Raw genomic sequence first — 20,111 nt, 5'->3', positions numbered from 1 at the left:
ACATGCCAATAACTAAAAGCAGGCAACTCTACTATTATTTTGGAATTGAACTTAAAGTAGATGAGACATGAGTACATTATTTTTCTCTGGAAAACTAAGGGGAGAAACCAGGCATCAATGAAATACCATTAGTTCAAAACCCAGTTTCCAGAAATTGTTTCCATATTCATTTTTGTTCTTTCAGTTTTTTACTCCAACTATTTTCTTGACAGTGAGAAGACTGGTTAACAAACAAAATAAATAATGGACTTTCAAAGTTGTAGGCTAAGCTAAATGATTATCTTTTATGTAATTGACAAATTAATTCAAATAAGGAAACCATTTTTTATACTCTTCTGGATGGATACATTCCCAGGCTATTTTGCTACAAAATAAATCTTATTGTGAACATGAAATACAGAATAATTATTCAAAAAATAAATTTGTGAAGAACACATAAAATGGTTAACGCGCATAAAAAAAAGCTTAAAATCACTCAGCATCAGGGAAATACAAATCAAAATCACAATGAGATACCACCTCACACCAGTCAAAATGGCTAAAATGAACAACTCAGGAAACAACAGATATTGGTGAGGATGCAGAGAAAGGAGAGCCCTCTTAAACTTTTGGTGGGAATGCAAGCTCGTGCAGCCATTCTTGAAAACAGTATGGAACTTCCCCAAATAGTTAAAAATAGAGCTACCCTATGATACAGCAATGGTAAAACTAGGTCTTTTTCCAAAGGATACAAAAGTGATTGGAAGGAGCACCTACACCCCAATGTTCATACATACAGTAATGTCCACAAAAGTCAACATATGGAAAGAAGCAAGATGTCCATCAACAGATGAATGTATAAAATTGTCATATACATATATGAAATATCACTCAGCCATAAAAAAAATGAAATCTTTCCATTTGCAATGATGTGGATGGAACTAGGTAGCAATATGTTAAATGAACTAAGTCATTCAGAAAAAGACAAATACCATATGATTTTAGTCATGTATGGAATTTAAGAAACAAAAGGGATGAACATGGGGAAGGGAAGTAAAAGTAAAATGAGATTAAAACAGAGAGAGAGGCAAATCATAAGAGACTCTTAACTCTAATAAATAAACAGGGTTGCTGGAGGTAAGGTGAGGGAGGGATGGGGTAACTGGGTGATGGACATTAAGGAGGGCACTTGATGTAATGAGCATTGGGTGTTATATGCAACTGATGAAACACTAAAGTCTATCCTTGAAACTAATACTACACTACATGTTAACTAAATTAAATTTAATTGAAAAATTGTCAGAAAGTCAATTCAGAAGTACAATTATAAGGCTACCGGTGGCTCTAGAAAAAAAGCATGAAGGATTCAAGAGACTTCATGACTGCAGAATTTAGATCAAATCAGGCTGAAATAAAAAATTAAATGAGATGCAATTCAAACTGGAGGTCCTACAACCAGGGTTAACGAGGTAGAAGACCAAGTGAGTGACATAGAAGACAAGTTGATGGCAAAGAGGTAAACTGAGGGAAAAAGAGAAAAACAATTAAAAGATCATGAGGATAGGTTAAGGGAAACAAAAGACAGCCTAAGAAGGAAAAATCTACAATTAATTGGGGTTCCAGAGGGCGCTGAAAGGACAGAGGTCTAGAAAGTGTATTTGAACAAATCAAAGCTGAGAACGTCCCTAACATGGGAAGGAAAAGAGGCATTCAGATCCAGGAGATAGAGTGTCCCCACCCTCCAATATCAATAAAAACCGCTCAACACCTTGAAATTTCATAGTGAAAGTTGCAAATTCCAAAGATAAAGAAAAAATCCATAAAGAAGCAAGAGACAAGAAATCCCTAATTTTTATAGGGAGAAGCATTAGGATAAAAGAAGACCTCTCCACAGAGACCTGGCAGGCCAGAAAGTGCTGGCAGGATATATTCAGGGTCCTAAACGAGAAAAACATGCAGCCAAGAATACTGTATCCAGCAAGGCTCTCATTCAGAATGGAAAGAGAGATAAAGAGCTTCCAAGACAGGCAGGAACTGAAAGAATATGTGACCTCCAAACCAGCTCTGCAAGAAAATTTAAGGGGGACTCTTAAAATTCCCTTTAAGAAGTTCAGTGGAACAATCCACAAAAATAACGACTGAATAGATATCATGACGACACTAAACTCATATCTGTCAATAGTAACTCTGAACGAGAACGGGCTTAATGACCCCATCAAAAGGTGCAGGGTGTCAGACTGGATAAAAAAGCAGGACCCATCTATTTGCTGTCTACAAGAGACTCGTGTTAGACATAAGGACAACTCCAACCTGAAAAATAAAAGGTTGTAGAACCATTTACCATTCAAATGGTCCTCAAAAGAAAGCAGGGGTAGCCATCCTTATATCAGATAAACTAAAATTTACCCCAAACACTACAGTGAGAGATGAAGAGGGACACTACATCATACTTAAAGGATCTATCCAACAAGAGGACTTAGCAATCCTCAATATATATGCCCCGAATGTGGGAGCTGCCAAATATATCAATCAATTAATAACCAAAGTTAAGACATACTTAGATAATAATACACTTGGTGATTCAATCTAGCGCATTCTACATTTGAGAGGTCTTCTAAACACAACATCTTCAAAGAAATGAGAGCTTTAAATGATACACTGGAACAGATGGATTTCACAGATATCTACAGAACTTTACATCCAAACTCAACTGAATACACATTCTTCTGAAGTGCACATGGAACTTCCTCCAGAATAGACCACATACTGGGTCACAATTAAGGTGTGAACTGATACCAAAATATTGGGATCGTCCCCTGCATATTCTCAAATCATAATGCCTTGACATTAGAATTAAATCACGAGAAGTTTGGAAGGATTTCAAACACATGGAGGATAAGTATGACCTTGCCAAAAGATGAAAGGGTCAACCAGGAAATTAGGAATAATTAAAAAGATTCATGGAAACTAATGAGAATTAAGACACATCTGTTCAAAATCTTTGGGGTACAGCAAAAGCAGTCCTGAGGGGGGAATACATCGCAATACAGCCATCCATTCAAAAACTGGGAAGAACTCAAATACAAAAGCTAAACTTGCACCTAAAGGAGCTAGAGAAAAAACAACAAACAGATCATTCAATTGGAGAAGAGAATTAATAAACTGTGGAGCAGATTAACAAAACTAGGAGTGGTTGTTTGAAATAATTAATAAGATAGATACACCATTAGCCAGCCTTATTAAAAAGAAGAGAGAGAAGACTCGAATTAATAAAATCATGAATAAGAAAGGAGAGATCACCACCAACACCAAGGAAATGCAAACAATTTTAAAAACATATTATGAACAGCTATACACCAATAAATTAAGCAATCTAAAAGAAATGGACACATTTCTGGAAAACCAAAAACTACCAAAACTGGAACTGGAAGAAATAGAAAACCTGAACAGGCCAATAACCAGGGAGGAAATTGAAGCAGTCATTAAAAACCTCTCAGGACACAAAAGTCCAGGGACAGATGGCTTCCCAGGGGAATTCTATCAAACATTTAAAGAAGAAACCATACCTATTCTAGTAAAGCTGTTCAGACAGATAGAAAGAGATGGAATACTTCCAAACTTGTTCTATGAGGCCAATATCACCTTAATTCCAAAACCAAACAAAGACCCCACCCAAAAGGAGAATTATAGACCAATATCTCTGGAACATGGATGCAAAAATTCTCAACAAGATACTAGCCAATAGGATCCAACAATACTTTAAGAAGATTATTCACCATGACCAGGTGGGATTTATTCCCCAGATGCAAGGCTTATTCAACACTCATAAAACAATCAATGTGATTGATCATTTCAGCAAGAGAAAAAACAAGAAACATAGGATCCTCTCAATAGATGCAGAGAAAGCATTTGACAAAATACAGCATCCATTCCTGATCTCAGATTCCCTCCTCTTCAGAGTGTAGGGATAGAGGCAACATTCCTCAGCAGCTTAAAAGCCATCTACTAAAAACCCACAGCAAATATCATTCTCAATGGGGAAGCACTGGGAGCCTTTCCCCTAGGATCAGGAACAAGACAGGGATGTCCACTCACCACTGCTCATCAGCATAGTACTAGAAGTCCTAGCCTTAGCAATCAGGCAACAAAAAGAAATAAACAGCATTCAAAATGGCAAAGAAGAAGTCAAACTCTCCCTCTTCGCAGAAGACAAGATAATGTGCCTAGGAAACCCAAAAGACTGCATTCCAAGATTGCTAGACCTCATACAGCAGTTCGGCACTGTGGCAGGATACAAAATCAATGCCCAAAAATCAGTGGCATTTCTAGGCACTAATAATGAGACTGAAGAAACATGAAATGAAGGAGTCAGTCCCATTTACAATTGCACCCCAAAGCATAAGATACTTAGGAATAAACCTAACCAAAGTGGTAAAGGATCTATACCCTAAAAACTACTGAACAGTTTTGCAAGCAATGGAGGAAGATACGAAGAGATGGAAAAATATTCCATGCTCATGGATTGGAAGATAATATTGTGAAAATGTCAATGTTTCCCAGAGCAATTTACACGTTTCATGTAATCTCTATCAAAATAACATGGACTTTCTTCAGAGACTTAGAACAAATTATTTTAAGATTTGTGTGGAATCAGAAAAGACCCCAATAGCCAGGGGAATATTAAAAAAAAAACCATAGCTGGGGGCATCACAATGCCAGATTTCAGGTTGTACTACAAAGCTGTGGTCATCAAGACAGTGTGGTACTGGTAAAAAAACAGACACATAGATCAATGGAGCAGAATAGAGAATCCAGAAGTGGACCCTCAACTTTATGGTCAACTAATATTTGACAAAGGAGGAAAGACTATCCACTGGAAAAAAAGACAGTCTCTTCAATAAATGGTGCTGGGGAAATTGGACATCCACATGCAGAAGAATGAAACTAGACCATTCTCTTTCACCATACACAAAGATAAACTCAAAATGGATGAGAGATCTAAATGTGAGACAAGATTCCATCAAAATCCTAGAGGAGAACACAGGCAACACCCTTTTTGAACTCAGCCACAGTAACTTCTTGCAAGATACATCCACAAAGGCAAAAGAAACAAAAGCAAAAATGAACTATTGGGACTTCATCAAGATAAGAAGCTTTTGCACAGCAAAGGATACAGTCAACAAAACTAAAAGACAACCTACAGAATGGGAGAAGATATTTGCAAATGACATATCAGATAAAGGGCTAGTTTCCAAAATCTATAAAGAACTTATTAAACTCAACACCAAAGAAACAAACAATCCAATCATGAAATGGGCAAAGACATGAAGAGAAATCTCACAGAGGAAGACATGCACATGGTCAACAAGCACATGAGAAAATGCTCTGCATCACTTGCCATCAGGGAAATACAAATCAAAACCACAATGAGATACCACCTCACACCAGTGAGAATGGGGAAAATTAACAAGGCAGGAAACAACAAATGTTGGAGAGGATGCGGAGAAAAGGGAACCCTCCTTTTAGTTTTAAATCAAATACCACATTCTTAGTTTGCCTTTTCCAGGAAATTATACATAAAATTGCAACTATTGTAACTTCCTGCCTTATAATTATGACAAATATTACTCTGGTACACTATAAAATTTATTTTTAATTGATTAACTGTCTCTCCACACTAATTATAGTAGTCAATTTATATTTTTGATAAATCTTACATCACCAGTTCTTGTTACAGCACCATACACACAGGTAAAATATTAAAACATTTTTTGAAAAAAAAATTTTGAGTGAAAAGATAAATTAATGCATTATATACTTTTCTCTGTTACTGTGTGCTCATTTACAGATTCTCTTGATGTCATATGCTTCAATAGACTATACACTCTAAAATTTTTTTAAAAGACTATATGCTCTATGTATTGCACTTTAGGTGTTACAAAGGGAATTCAATATATTTTTGATATGGAAACACTGGGGTAGCAGGATTGAGTTATATATCTTTAAAAGTTAAACACGTTGGAATACTACACTATTTTCCTAGCTCTATATTAAATATCCATCTAGTTCCTAATGGTATTTCAATTATTTCTTAAACCAAAAGGAATCAAAACATTTATCAATTTATTTAATAAACATTTATTGCATGTTACATTGAACATTCTATCTGTCTAGGCAGTATTCTAGCACAGCTTTTTATATTGTTCAATCTTAATCAATAAAGATTCTTGTCATATTTTCTGTACAAATATACATGCACACTACATTCTTTCTATGGCCCTGATCACCTCTTTATTCCTCAGGCTATAAATAAGTGGGTTCAGAAGAGGTGTGATGATGGTATAAAACACCACCCCTGCCTTATCCTGTTCTGGAGAATGCATGGAGTGAGGCCTTGTATAGGTGGAGAGAGTAGTTATATAAAATAGGCTTGCCACAATCAGGTGAGAGGAGCAAGTGGAGACAGCTTTTATCTGTCCTTTACCTGAGCTCATCTGGAACACAATAGTAATTATTCAGGCATAGGAAGCCAGAATGGCCATGAATGGTAGCAGCAGAATGATAAGCCCACTGAGGAGGACTGTACACTCATACTGGGAAGTATCCTGACAGACCAATGGCAAAAGTTATGGAATTTCACAGAAAAAGTGGTTAATGATCCAAAACCTACAGAACCAAAGTTGAAATACATACAGTGTGTGCACTAAAACTTTGGTAGAACTACTGGCCCATGCACTTGTGATCATGAACCAACAGATCTTCTTGCTCATGAGAACAAGATAATGTAAAGGATGACAGATAGCTTCATATCTATCATAGGACATGAAACCAAGGAGGAGGGCTTCAGTCCCACCAAGGGCCAAGAATACAAAGGTTTGAATCTCAAAGCCCAATAATGTTTACTGTTTGATAAGAAGTTAGTGGTCATCTTGGGCACTGTTGTGGAGATGTACATGATGTCGATAAAGGAGAGCTGGCTGAGTAGAAAGTACATTGGAGTGTGGAGTCTGGTGTCCACCTGAATGAGAAGGACCAGTATGATGTTCCCCATCAGAGCCATGGAAAAGAGGATTACAATGGCAACAAAGAGGAGCGTATCTATTTGAGCACATTGGAAAAAAAATAGAGTATAAAATCAGTTTCTACACTTTTATTTCCTGTCTTCATGACTTAAATCAAAATGTCAAAGCCGATAATATCTGAAAATTCCATGTAACAGCACTGATTGCCTTTTAAGAGAAAATAAAGTGATGGTTATTAAATGCAAGAAACTTATTTTCAATATTCTTAGTGAATATATCTCATTCATTTAAATAATGCATTCTGTGTCTACTGATTGAAAGCCACTTAACAAATGATGAAACAAAAATAAAGATTGTTACAGAATGTATAATTAAATTACAACTTTAAATTGGAAATAAAATTTTTTTCCCTCTCTTTTGAATATCTTCAACATAATAGGTTGAACATGTGTTCTTTTATTATAAAAATATCATATTGTTAATTCACTCATAAAAGTGATAAATTTGGCACAACATATTTGGTCAACACAAAACAGATTTAGGCCTTCTGTTAAGCATATGCAAAGCTATCTAATCAGCTTTTCTCCAAGTTTTAATTCCAAAGATAATACTGTGTTAAATATCAAAAACATTAAATGCTGGGGAAAAAAAAACACCTCCAGATAAAGAAATTATTTTAGTTCATGCCACCTATAATAAATAGGTAATAAACAAACAAACAAACAATATTTTATTTGATAGGTGAGAGAAAAAAGTTCAAAAATGAGTGGTAAATTTAGAAACATCTAAAAGATATCTTGAATCTATATCCAAATAATAAGAAATTTCCTACCTCCCACACTCCTCCTCCTCCAACATTCCATTTGTCACTTCTCTGATTTAAATGAAACTCCAAAGGAGAGGTTCAACTGACATTAACATAAAATAAATATATTGAGGACTAACAGATTTTATGTTATTATATTCATCAATATATTTAAGCAGATTCCAATCCTGAAGGAATTGAATTAAATGTAGTTCTGGTGCATTAATGATAAAGGCCTTCACTGTGAGTTTAACAAATTAAAATCATATCCACTTAAAGTATATTGCAGAATGTTTGTCAGAGAGAGGAAGCAATACTTTTTTATTCACAATGGTAGGTTTAAGAACTACTATATTATTCTTAGATCCATAAATGGAAAGTCACAAATATCTACTTAAATAACTTTATCAATTACATTTGTAATTAAATCTATCATTTATAGGTTCTTCTGTTTCTCTTCATTATCCACAAATATTCTTGGGCTCAATCTCAAGACGCTGAGATCATGACCTGAGCTGAAACCAGGTCATGGTTAAACTTAACTGACTGAGGCACTCAGTTACCCCTCTTTGATAATATTTTTACAAAACTGTATTACTGGAGGATCAAATATATCAGGGTTATATAGAAGGAACCACATAATCTTAATAATCGAGCTATGTAATGTGGCATTGCTGCAAAGAAGCAGAAAAATAAATTTAAAAAGAAAACTTTTATAATTTAAAATTGAAACTATTACTATTACTACACTATGAATTTGAAAGCTTACTGTTATTCATTACCTGAGACAATAAGCCTTCAATCATTACCATAAACAATTCAGTAGAAAGTAGAATTTAAACATAAAAGTCACTTTCTTAACCATAGTATACAACTTTTAACATCTCAGATTTCATTTATTTATTCATAGAGACACAAAGAGAGAGAGAAGCAGGCTCCACGCAAGGAGCCCAACATGGGACTCGATCCCGAGTCTCCAGCTAGGGCTGCAGGCACGCTAAACCGCTATGCTGCTGGGGCTGCCCACTTTCAACATCTCAAATTAAGTGGTTAACTTTCTGCTTATTCATGGCAGAAACTCATATGCTGTTTGCACAAACCCTCTAGAGAAACTTGGTCTCTAGTCAATAATTAAATGTATCGTCTTCATTGATGATTTTGTGTGTGTGTGTGTGTGTGTGGAGCTGCTGTCATTACTGAACAAGCAAATTGAAATTAAGGTGAATACTCAAAATATAGCTGTTCAAGTGAAAAAGAGTCAGATAACTTTTAACTCCTAGGTTTACAAAATTATTAACTCTATTTTACTTTTAAACATTCATATAGTCTAGGAGATGTAAATGACTCAAGAGATGCTTTATGTTAAATATTGCAGTATTTTTACTTAAAAAAAAAGCTTAAGAAGATTAGCATGGTCATAGGAGTAGGAGACTCACATTTCTGAGGGTCCACAGGTTGAATACTAATGTAACCAATCAGGTTCATTGTGCCCAAGATCATAGACAGGAAGTTAGATAATGACACGGTACTCACGTAATATTATTCTTTTATTTTAAGGATGTATTTATTTATTTATTCATGATAGACAGAGAGAGAGAGAGAGAGAGAGAGAGAGGCAGAGACAGGCAGAAGGAGAAGCAGGCTCCATGCTGGGAGCCTGACACGGGACTCGTTCCGGGGACTCCAGGACGGTGCCCTGGGCCAAAGGCAGGCGCTAAACCACTGAGCCACCCAGGGATCCCTATGTAATATTATTCTATTAAAACAAGACTTATTTAATCTGGAAAAATTAAACAGACAGAATTTTAACTAATCTCCATAATTAATTCTTTTTCACATCCTCTCCAACATTTGTGGTTTCCTGCCTTGTTAATTTTCCCCATTCTCACTGGTGTGAGGTGGTATCTCATTGTGGTTTTTATTTGTATTTCCCTGATGGCAAGTGATGTGGAGGATTTTCTCATGTGCATATTGGCCATGTCTATGTCTTCCTCTGTGAGATTTCTCTTCATGTCTTTTGCCCATTTTAGGATTGGATTTTTTGTTTCTTTGCTGTTGAGTTTAATAAGTTCTTTATAGATCTTGGAAACTAGCCCTTGATCTGATACGTCATTTGCAAATATCTTCTCCCATTCTGTAGGTTGTCTTTCAGTTTTGTTGACTGTATCCTTTGCTGTGCAAAAGCTTCTTATCTTGATGAAGTCCCAATAGTTCATTTTTGCTTTTGTTTCTTTTGCCTTCGTGGATGTATCTTGCAAGAAGTTACTGTGGCTGAGTTCAAAAAGGGTGTTGCCTGTGTTCTCCTCTAGGATTTTGATCGAATCTTGTCTCACATAGAAGAGTTGGATTCTTAACCAAGTAAGCCATCCAGATTCCCTGAAGTTGAATAAGCTTTAATAGTGTTCATCAATTCCTTGTTTTTATTTTTACTTGATATATTGTTAGAAAATATTTTAAAAGTTTTATATAACAAGAAAAGTAAATTACTTGGGATGGTTTTGTAAAAAATAAATTTCAAATAGTGCCTGTGGTATAAAAATAGTGGTATGTCCTTAGGAATCCAAACACAGGGCCATGTGGTAGAAGTCTATTGCAGTGGTGGAGGGGAACTGGGGAAGGCTGGCTTACTCTGTTCAGATAGGAGAATAGGAAGATGATGTAACTTAATGTTCACTTTATTTACTCAGGGATTTATTCCTTTCTATTGAGACTCATGATAGCAGCTACTGATGATTTTAAAGAATTAAATTAGTTAATACAGGTACATAACATATAACATTGCCTAATAAATTGCAAGGGTCAGTAAGTGTATATTTGCCCTAATTCTGCAAATGCATAAACTAAAAATTGGATCTTGTGAAGAACAGATAGCCTTTTGCCGGGAAATTGTGGAAAGTGTGTATATTACAAGATATTAAGGTGAGAATGAAATAAAAATTATGCTTAAGGAAATCTTTTACCAATCTTTGCTTATGATAGTATGATTTATCAATCTTGTTTTTATTATTAGTCTCTTTTTATCATATTTAAAATGTGCTCTTGCATCCCAGATCATGAAAATATAGTCCTAAATTATTATCTTGATGTTTTATTCTTTAACTTTTAACATTTGGACATACTGCCATCTATATTTATGTTTATTTTTAATTTGCAAATGATCAGAATGAGCACATCTTTCTTTTTGTTTTGTTTTTACAATGAACATGCAGTTGATCCAGCAGCTTCACTGAACTAACTGACCACCTTTGTCATAAATTATAAAGTACAAATCTGTATCTGGACTCCCTAATTTACTGCATTTTTCTGTGTTTGAACTAATATGACAAATGATTATTGTGTTTTATTATAGGTTTTTATATTTCATAAAGTACATATTCTCATTAATTATAAATTTTCTTTGACCTACTTAGGTACTTGTGTCAATTAATTCTATGGTTAACTTGAAAGCTCACATATATACACAGAAACTGATGGGGTTTAATGGAACTTATACTAACTTTGTATATGTGTTAACTATGTATATATATATGTATATATGCATATATATGAGATATATATGTAACTGTCTTGTTAAATTTATTTATTTATATTCTTCTTTTCTTTGATAATTTCACTTAAGCTTATTAGTTTCTTACCATGAATTGCTTATCTGTGTATCATTTTCCTAAAAGATTCAGAATTCTATTGTAATGTCTATATTTCCCCATGTTTTATTTAGCTGTAGGATAATTTTTCACTCTGATATACACAGAGTTTATTATTTATCAATTCCACTCCTTGATAAATACCCATCAGAAATACATGTATGTGTGTTACAGAAGGCAATTACTAGATGTTCACAACAGTACAATGCACCATAGCCCCAACTAGACACAATCCAAATATCCATTGCAACCAGAATGCTTAAATAGACTATATTTAATTATATAACAGCATAACACATAGCAACAAAAATCAATTAACTACTTCTAAACAAAACTCTGTATGAATCTCAGGAAAATAATATTAGATAAAAACAGCCATATACAAGAATTACATACAATAGGAGTCCACATATTCAATTGCAAAAATGTGTACAAATAATCAGCCTGTTACAAGTAATTATACTGATACTTTTGGAAGGAAAAGTAGGTAAAGAATGGGAAAGGATGGGAAGGCATCCACATGTGCTTGTAACATGCTACTAATTTCATGTAGGTGTGTTTAATTTATGATCATCTTACTCTACATAGAAAACCCAAAAGACTTCACCCCAAGATTGCTAGAACTCATACAGCAATTTGGTAGCGTGGCAGGATACAAAATCAATGCCCAGAAATCAGTGGCATTTCTAGACACTAACAATGAGACTGAAGAAAGAGAAATTAAAGAGTCAATCCCATTTACAATTGCACCCAAAAGCATAAGATACCTAGGAATAAACCTAACTAAAGAGGTAATGGATCTATACCCTAAAAACTACAGAACACTTCTGAAAGAAATTGAGGAAGACACAAAGACATGGAAAAATATTCCATGCTCATGGATTGGCAGAATTAATATTGTGAAAATGTCAACGTTACTCAGGGCAATTTACACGTTTAATGCAATCCCTATCAAAATACCATGGGCTTTCTTCAGAGAGTTGGAACAAATTATTTTAAGATTTGTGTGGAATCAGAAAAGACCCCGAATAGCCAGGGGAATTTTATTTTTTTCTTTTTATTTTTTAATTTTTATTTATTTATGATAGTCACAGAGAGAGAGAGAGAGAGGCAGAGACATAGGCAGAGGGAGAAGCAGGCTCCGTGCACCTAGGTCTCTAGGATCGTGCCCTGGGCCAAAGGCAGGCGCTAAACCGCTGCGCCACCCAGGGATCCCACCAGGGGAATTTTAAAAAAGAAAACCATAGCTGGGGGCATCACAATGCCAGATTTCAGGTTGTACTACAAAGCTGTGGTCATCAAGACAGTGTGGTACTGGCACAGAAACAGACACATAGATCAATGGAACAGAATAGAGAATCCAGAAGTGGACCCTCACCTTATGGTCAATTAATATTCAATAAAGGAGGAAAGACTATCCACTGGAAGAAAGACAGTTTCTTCAATAAATGGTGCTGGCAAAATTGGACATCCACATGCAGAAGAATGAAACTAGACCACTCTCTTGCACCATACACAAAGATAAACTCAAAATGGATGAAAGATCTAAATGTGAGACAAGATTCCATCAAAATCCTAGAGGAGAACACAGGCAACACCCTTTTTGAACTGGGCCACAGTAACTTCTTGCAAGATACATCCATGAAGGCAAAAGAAACAAAAGCTGGGCTTTCCTGTCCTGAGGCTTTCGCTGCCTCGCCTTAGCCTGGCTCCTTGCGGGGCCCCTCCCCCACTTGATTCTTATTTGTTTTTTCCACTTTCCTACCCTGTTAGAAGTGAAAACCCTTCTCGCTGTAGCATTCCAGCTGTTCTCTCTTTAAATCTCAGGTCGGATGCATAGGTTTCAGGATGATTTGAAAGTTATCTAGCTAAGTTGGTGGGGACAGGTGACTTGGGGACCCTACTCCTCAGCCATCTTGCCCTGCCCCCAATCCCCTAAATCTATGCTTATATTCTGTAATTCATTCTGTCTTTGGTAAGCTTCATTATTTTCCATTATTTTATCCTTTATATCACATATTCATTCCTTGCTTATTCCATCTTTGTGTTCATTACATTCAATGTTTTTAAAATATCACTTACTGCCATTTTAATTTCTAGTTTTCAAAAAGAATTCTTTATTTTAGAGAGAGAGGGCACAAGTGGAGACAGGGGTCAAAGGAGAGAAAGAGAAGCAGATTTCCTGCTGAGTGTGGAATCTTACTGGGATTCTATCTCAGGACCCTGAGGTCATGATCTGAGATGAAATCAAATGTTGGATGTTTAACCAACTAAGACTCCAGCCACCCCATTTCTGGATTTTTTTTTTTTACTCTTTTACCTGTGTGATAAGGGCTTCCCTTTCATTTTTTTTTCACCTGGTTTTCTTCAATTTTATTTTTTTATAATGAATTTATTTTTTTTTATTGGTGCTCAATTTGCCAACTTACAGAATAGCACCCAGTGCTCATCCCGTCAAGTGCCCTCCTCAGTACCCATCACCCATTCACCCCCCCCCCGCCCTCCTCCCTTCCCACCACCCCTAGTTCATTTCCCAGAGTTAGGAGTCTTTATGTTCTGTCTCCTTTTCTGATATTTCCCACACACTTATTCTCCCTTCCCTTATATTCCCTTTCACTATTATTCATATTCCCCAAATGAATGAGAACATATAATGTTTGTCCTTCTCCGATTGACTTACTTCACTCAGCATTATACCCTCCAGTTCCGGGATCCCTGGGTGGCGCAGCGGTTTGGCGCCTGCCTTTGGCCCAGGGCGAGATCCTGGAGACCCGGGATCGAATCCCATGTCGGGCTCCCGGTGCATGGAGCCTGCTTCTCCCTCTGCCTGTGTCTCTGCCTCTCTCTCTCTCTCTCTGTGACTATCATAAGTAAATAAAAATTAAAAAATATATATATATATTTAAAAAAAAATACCCTCCAGTTCCATCCACGTTGAAGCAAATGGTGGGTATTTGTCACTTCTAATGGCTGAGTAATATTCCATTGTATACATAGACCACATCTTCTTTATCCCTTTCATTCTTAACTCAAGCCAGTGAGCAGCCTTATGATTCTTGCTTTAAATTCTCCATCAGTTATATTACTTCTCCATCAGTTATATTATGGGTCTATGGGTCTAGACCCAAAGACCCAGGTCTCTGGCTATTTCTTCTTCCTCTCCCTGTGCCCTTCCCCTTTCATTCTCTCTCTCTAAAGTAAATAGATATATCCTCCCCCCCCCCCAAAAAAAAAGGAACTCCAAGATTTAGGAATGTGATGTGGGCAGGTTCTGCAGTGTTCTTCTGGGAGAGTGTCTCCCTGTGCTGGAATTGAGTGAGATTTGACTTAGAGGCACAGATGCACCAGAATGCAAGGTCATGGGACTTGGAGCTAGCAGGCTCAGCAGCCAGTTTCAGAGTGGAGTTGTCCCAGTCAGGTCACTCTGAATTTATGCTGAGGGTCAGGGGAGGAAAATGGTGACTGCTGGCTCCTTTGTCCCTGGAGAGGTGTCTACATGAAAGTTACCTCTCATAGACATGCTCCCAAAAAGAACAAATAATCTCCCCTCAGGCTGTCCTCAGATCTTGCTGTCTGCCTCTGGTTTCTTGCTTGTCTTCTTTTCCAGAAGCAGGGCAGCATTGCAGGGCTCTATATCAGCCAAGCCTACAGACCTTTAGAACTCCAGTATTCAAACACCAGATGGTTGCAAAAACTCATAAAAATCAGCCCCTCTCCTTTTCCCAGTCAGTGACTTTGGGGAAGTGTTCTCCTGGAGCATTCCCCTGGATAGCATTCATCCTCGCCTTTCTCTATGATCAGGGCTCCCTCCTCTTCACAGCGCTAATGCTCCATTTATCCCCCAAAGTGCACCTCTGCACTTCCTACCTTCTTCAGTGTGGCTTCTTATTTCATTCTATTTGTGGATTTTGTTATGTCAGTCTTCAGACCAATTTCTACGGTATTCAGAATGATTTATTAGATATCTAGTTGTGGTCAAGGAATAAGATGACCTTAGGGTCTTCCTACTGTGGGTCCATCTTAGCTCCTCCTCTCACTCTTTTTTAATATACTATTTTATTTTTAAGTTGGACTGAATTTATTTTAGTTGAAAAATGAATTCACTTCAGTTAAGAACCTTAGGTAATCACATTTTAATTTCCAAATTAACATAATTGAAAATGCTTGCTGGTAATGAGTTAATTAATGATCATTTGGTGACTAAAAGTAAGCAGTTAATGTCCTTTTTTTTCTTCCAGATTTGAAATTTTTATTATGTAATATGAAGTAAATTTTCCATCTCAAACAAATGCTTACTTTTGGAAAATATTACTATATTACATAGTTTCTTGTGATGAGAATATTTACCCATGATATATCTTAGGAAGACTAATTCCCAGATCAAGCTCATAGCTAGCTAATAATCTATAAATCTCTAAAGGCTTACTTAGTTTTAGTATAAAAATATCCAAATTTATATATATATATATATACCTTCTTCTAGTTTGGAAGAAAAATATTTATTTCCAATTCAAGGACTTCTTATATTTTGATTCTAACTTCTTTATTTAAATCTTCTCCCAGAAAATAAAAATATAGCAGAATTGTCCCATGAACAATGATATTCATTCATCCATAGTCTTCAGGTGTACAGCTAATCTGGAGAGAATGGCAGGACTTTTGTGGGCTAGTGGTTGAACAGATATATCTATTAAAAAATGTGGTACAGAAAGTTAACCCGGATCAAACCTCTAATTCTGCTTCATTAGAATTATGAGAATACTAAATGTATAATGTAATATACACAACAGAAATGATCTGATAAAAGAATATTAACAGATTTGGGAAATGTAAAGTTTGAGCTTTTAGAGGAATTATTTGGAAGCAGGTCTGATTTATTACTCATTGCTAGATAGTATGTAACTCTCATCAATTTTTTAAATATAATGGCTCTCACTCTTAGTCTATTTTGCTTCTCCTCAATCAAAATTATTTATCCTGAGGTAGACCTGTAATAAATTGCTTTCTTTTTATTAATTTATTTTTTAAATAAATTGCTTTCTAATGATTCATGAAAATGACCCATCTAGATTCCCCCTCATGAAAGATATAAACTCAATTTCCTTTCTAATGGTGGGAGAACTTCTAATTTCATGAGAAAATTTTATGCCAAATCTCTGTATCTATCACTTTTCCCTGAAAATTGGGAATCAGAAAAACCAGCATTCACTACTTAAGAATAAACTATAATAGAAATGAAACAAATATCTATCTATCTATCTATCTATCTATCTATCTATCTATCTATCATCTATCAATATATGTCTTTATATAAACCTGGAAATGATACAATGTTTATTGTTCTTTTGTCATTTTTTAAGCATTTAGGGAATATGCACTAAGTGTATAAGTAGTGTATTGAATAATGCCATCAAGCTGGATTGTTTCTATTATCACTTATGCATACCAAGAACACATTATTGCCCACAAGTTAAAACAAAATATTTACCTTCACAAAGAAAAAAAAAGGAATTTTATGAATATACAATTACTTTGTCAAATCTCAGTTATTTTAATCTTCCAGATTATTTTATTCTCTGTCTTCAACCCTAGAATAATATTGTTCTTAGGGAGTATACACGGAGAAAGTGATCTACTTCTGAGGCAGCAGGCCAAATAAGAAATTCCTCTACGTCTTTTCAGAGCTGATCCTCTGAATCAGTCGTCTCAGGGCCCCCATTACCTCCTTATTTCTCATGCTGTATATGATGGGATTGAGCATTGGAGTTAGGATGGTGTAGAAGACAGCCAGAGTCTTGTCTTCTGTTGGAGTTCGCAGGGATCTCGGGCGTAGATAAGTGTAAGCGAAGGGTGCATAGTAGAAAGTCACCACAGTGAGGTGAGTGCTGCAGGTGGAATAGGCTTTCTTCCTCCCTTCTGTTGATTGCATGCGGCAGATGGCAAGGAGGACCCGGCCATAAGAGCATGCAATGCCAATGAAAGGAAACACAATTAAGAGTGTGGTGCTTACAAACACTGTGTACTCATAGATCCAGGTGTCCATGCAGGCCAATGTCAACATGGCTGGGACATCACAGAAGAAATGGTTAATGGCTCTGGATTGACAGTAAGGTATATTGAGGGCATATGCAGTGTGGGCACAGGAGTTGATTGAGCCCATTATCCAAGATCCTGTTATCATCAGCACACACACTCTTTTGCTCATACGAATGGCATAGTGGAGAGGAAAGCAAATAGCCACATAACGATCATAGGCCATTGAGGCCAATATTAATCCTTCTCCACCTGCTAAAGTCAGGAAGAAGAAGCTCTGAACCCCACAACCAATGAAAGAAATAGACTTGTTTCCAGAGAGATAATTAGAAGCCATCTCAGGGACAATGGTGGAAATGTAGCTCAGGTCCATGAGGGAGAGCTGACTAAGTAGAAAATACATGGGTGTGTGGAGATGCGTGTCTAGGAAGATGAGGATGATCATGCACAAGTTGCCAAAAAGCGCCATTAAGAAAATGAAAACAATGAGAATGAAGAAGAACAGGCCAATTCTTGATGGTGGAAATAACCCCAATAGGAAGAAATCTGTAGAATTTGGGTTATTATTTTCCATGGGGCATTACTTTTGTTTCCCCTAAAGATAGACACACATTAAATATAGAAAAATAAACTCTTATTAATTTGCTATTTTAATTACACTGTGATTTATTCAGGAATCATTGCAGCTTTAAAATAATAATAATAATAATAATAATAATAAATACCAACAATGATAACAATATACAACTATTTTGAAAAGAAAAACATTTTTCCTCATAGATAAAATTTTTATTTTATATATTATAAAATAAATGTAGATTTATTTTATCCACATATTCAATGCAAAAATATTTTTAAAATATTTTAAAGAAATCTGCAAATTTGTAATGACTTTATTAAGATATGTTTACTTTATTTTCCTACATAAATTTAACTATTAACAAAGGCAGACGTTACATCTCGTGTGTAGGCTTTATTAATTAATATAAATAAACTAAATTACAGACTCATATTTGAATGCATTTGTGCATTGCATGCACTTAGGGGATGCTTTTGTTATAATTAAGCCCAACATTTCTGAAACTATGGTAGCCTATTGGATCATATTGCAGACATATATTCATTTCTTTGGAATTTGCTCAAAAATCTTGCCGAATCAAGCCTCTTAGCACCACATATCACTTTTTTACTGCTTTTTCCTCCAGAAATATACAATGAATTATTTTTGCCAAATACTATTTACACAAAGCAATTTTCTTCTTCCTCCTTACCCAAATTCCAAAAGCCCTAGTTAAGTAAACACTTTTCATGAGAACTTATTCTTCAATTCTTTTGTAGCTTATATGACTACATTTAAGTTCATAAAAAAAAGATGTACATTCTGTTCATCTGCTTCTCAATAGTTATATGATGTTATGCATTGTGTTATGGTACATTTTCTTACTTATTCATTTTTTGCACTTTTTTGTTTTTGTATATTCAAAGCTATTTCCATTTCTAGATAAATGTGAGTTTAACAAATATCTGTATCACCCTTCTCTCATACATTTCAGTTAGTATAATAACAAATAATTAGAAGGAGTTAAAATGGAAGAGAATTAGGGGGACCTTAAACTTGTCTGACCCCCTGAATATATAGAAGACACAAGAGAATCCTTTACTTCAGCAATGGAAGAACTAAAATCTAGTCAGGCTGGGATTAAAAATTCTATAACCTACATGCAATATCATGTGGAGGTCATAAAATGAGGATAGATGAAGCAAAGGAATTAATCAGTTGTGCAGAAATCTGTCGCCTACCCGAGTAATGAAATAGCAGGAAAAATCAAGGGACTGATTCCATTTGTAATTGCACCAAAAGCAATAAGAAAATAAGGAATAAACTTATCCAAAAAAGATAAAAGATCTGTATCAGAAAACTATAAAACATTTATGAAAAAAATTGAAGAGGACACAAATAAATGGAAAAGCATTCCATGCTCATGGATTAGAAGAACAAACATTTTTAAAATGTCTAGACGGCTCAAAGCAATCTACACATTTAATGTGACCCCTATCAAAATACCACCACTATTTTTCACAGAGCTAGAACAAACAATCCTAAAATTTATATGAGACCACAAAAGGCCCTGATTAGACAAAGCAATTCTAAAAGAGAGAAATAAAACTGGAAGCATCATGATTCCATATCTCAAGCTATAATACTAAGCTGTAGTCATCCAGACATGATAGTACTGGCACAAAAATAGACACAAAGATCAATGGAACAGAATAGAGAACCAAATAATGGACCACATATCCAATGCAAAACAAAACAAAACAAAAAAAAAAAAAACGGAAATCTCATCAACAAACGGTTTTAGAAAAATGAGCAGTGACAGTACACTGAAGCTGAACCACTTTCTTACACCATACACAAAATAAACTCAAAGGTACCAAAGACCTAGATGTGAGATAGGAATCCATAAAAATGCTAGGGAAGAACACAGGAAGCAACCACTTTGACCTCAGCATGGACGTCATTAGAACCCCTGAAACAAAGAAATAAAAAGCAAAAATGAACTATTTGGGATTTTATCAAGATAAAATGCTTTTTATTTTAAAGATTTATTTACTTATTTACGATAG

The 20,111-nt window shown here is 35.5% G+C and overlaps 1 protein-coding gene and 1 pseudogene across 1 annotated transcript; both read right to left on the bottom strand.

Moving 5' to 3' along the window:
* Window positions 1-6,239: 6,239 nt before the first annotated feature.
* LOC112911023 (olfactory receptor 2AK2-like) lies at window positions 6,240-7,191 on the bottom strand (annotated as a pseudogene).
* A 9,927-nt stretch (window positions 7,192-17,118) lies between these two features.
* LOC112911022 (olfactory receptor 2L8-like) lies at window positions 17,119-18,057 on the bottom strand. Its single transcript, XM_025987340.1, has one exon. It carries the CDS (start codon window positions 18,055-18,057, stop codon window positions 17,119-17,121), a length of 939 nt encoding a protein of 312 aa, XP_025843125.1.
* Window positions 18,058-20,111: the final 2,054 nt, after the last annotated feature.

Source organism: Vulpes vulpes, chromosome 7, assembly GCF_048418805.1.
Source record: "Vulpes vulpes isolate BD-2025 chromosome 7, VulVul3, whole genome shotgun sequence".
In the NCBI taxonomy this organism is placed as follows: Eukaryota; Metazoa; Chordata; class Mammalia; order Carnivora; family Canidae; genus Vulpes; species Vulpes vulpes.
Note: the sequence above shows the minus strand (reverse complement) of the source record. Positions and strands in the feature narration are given on the sequence as shown.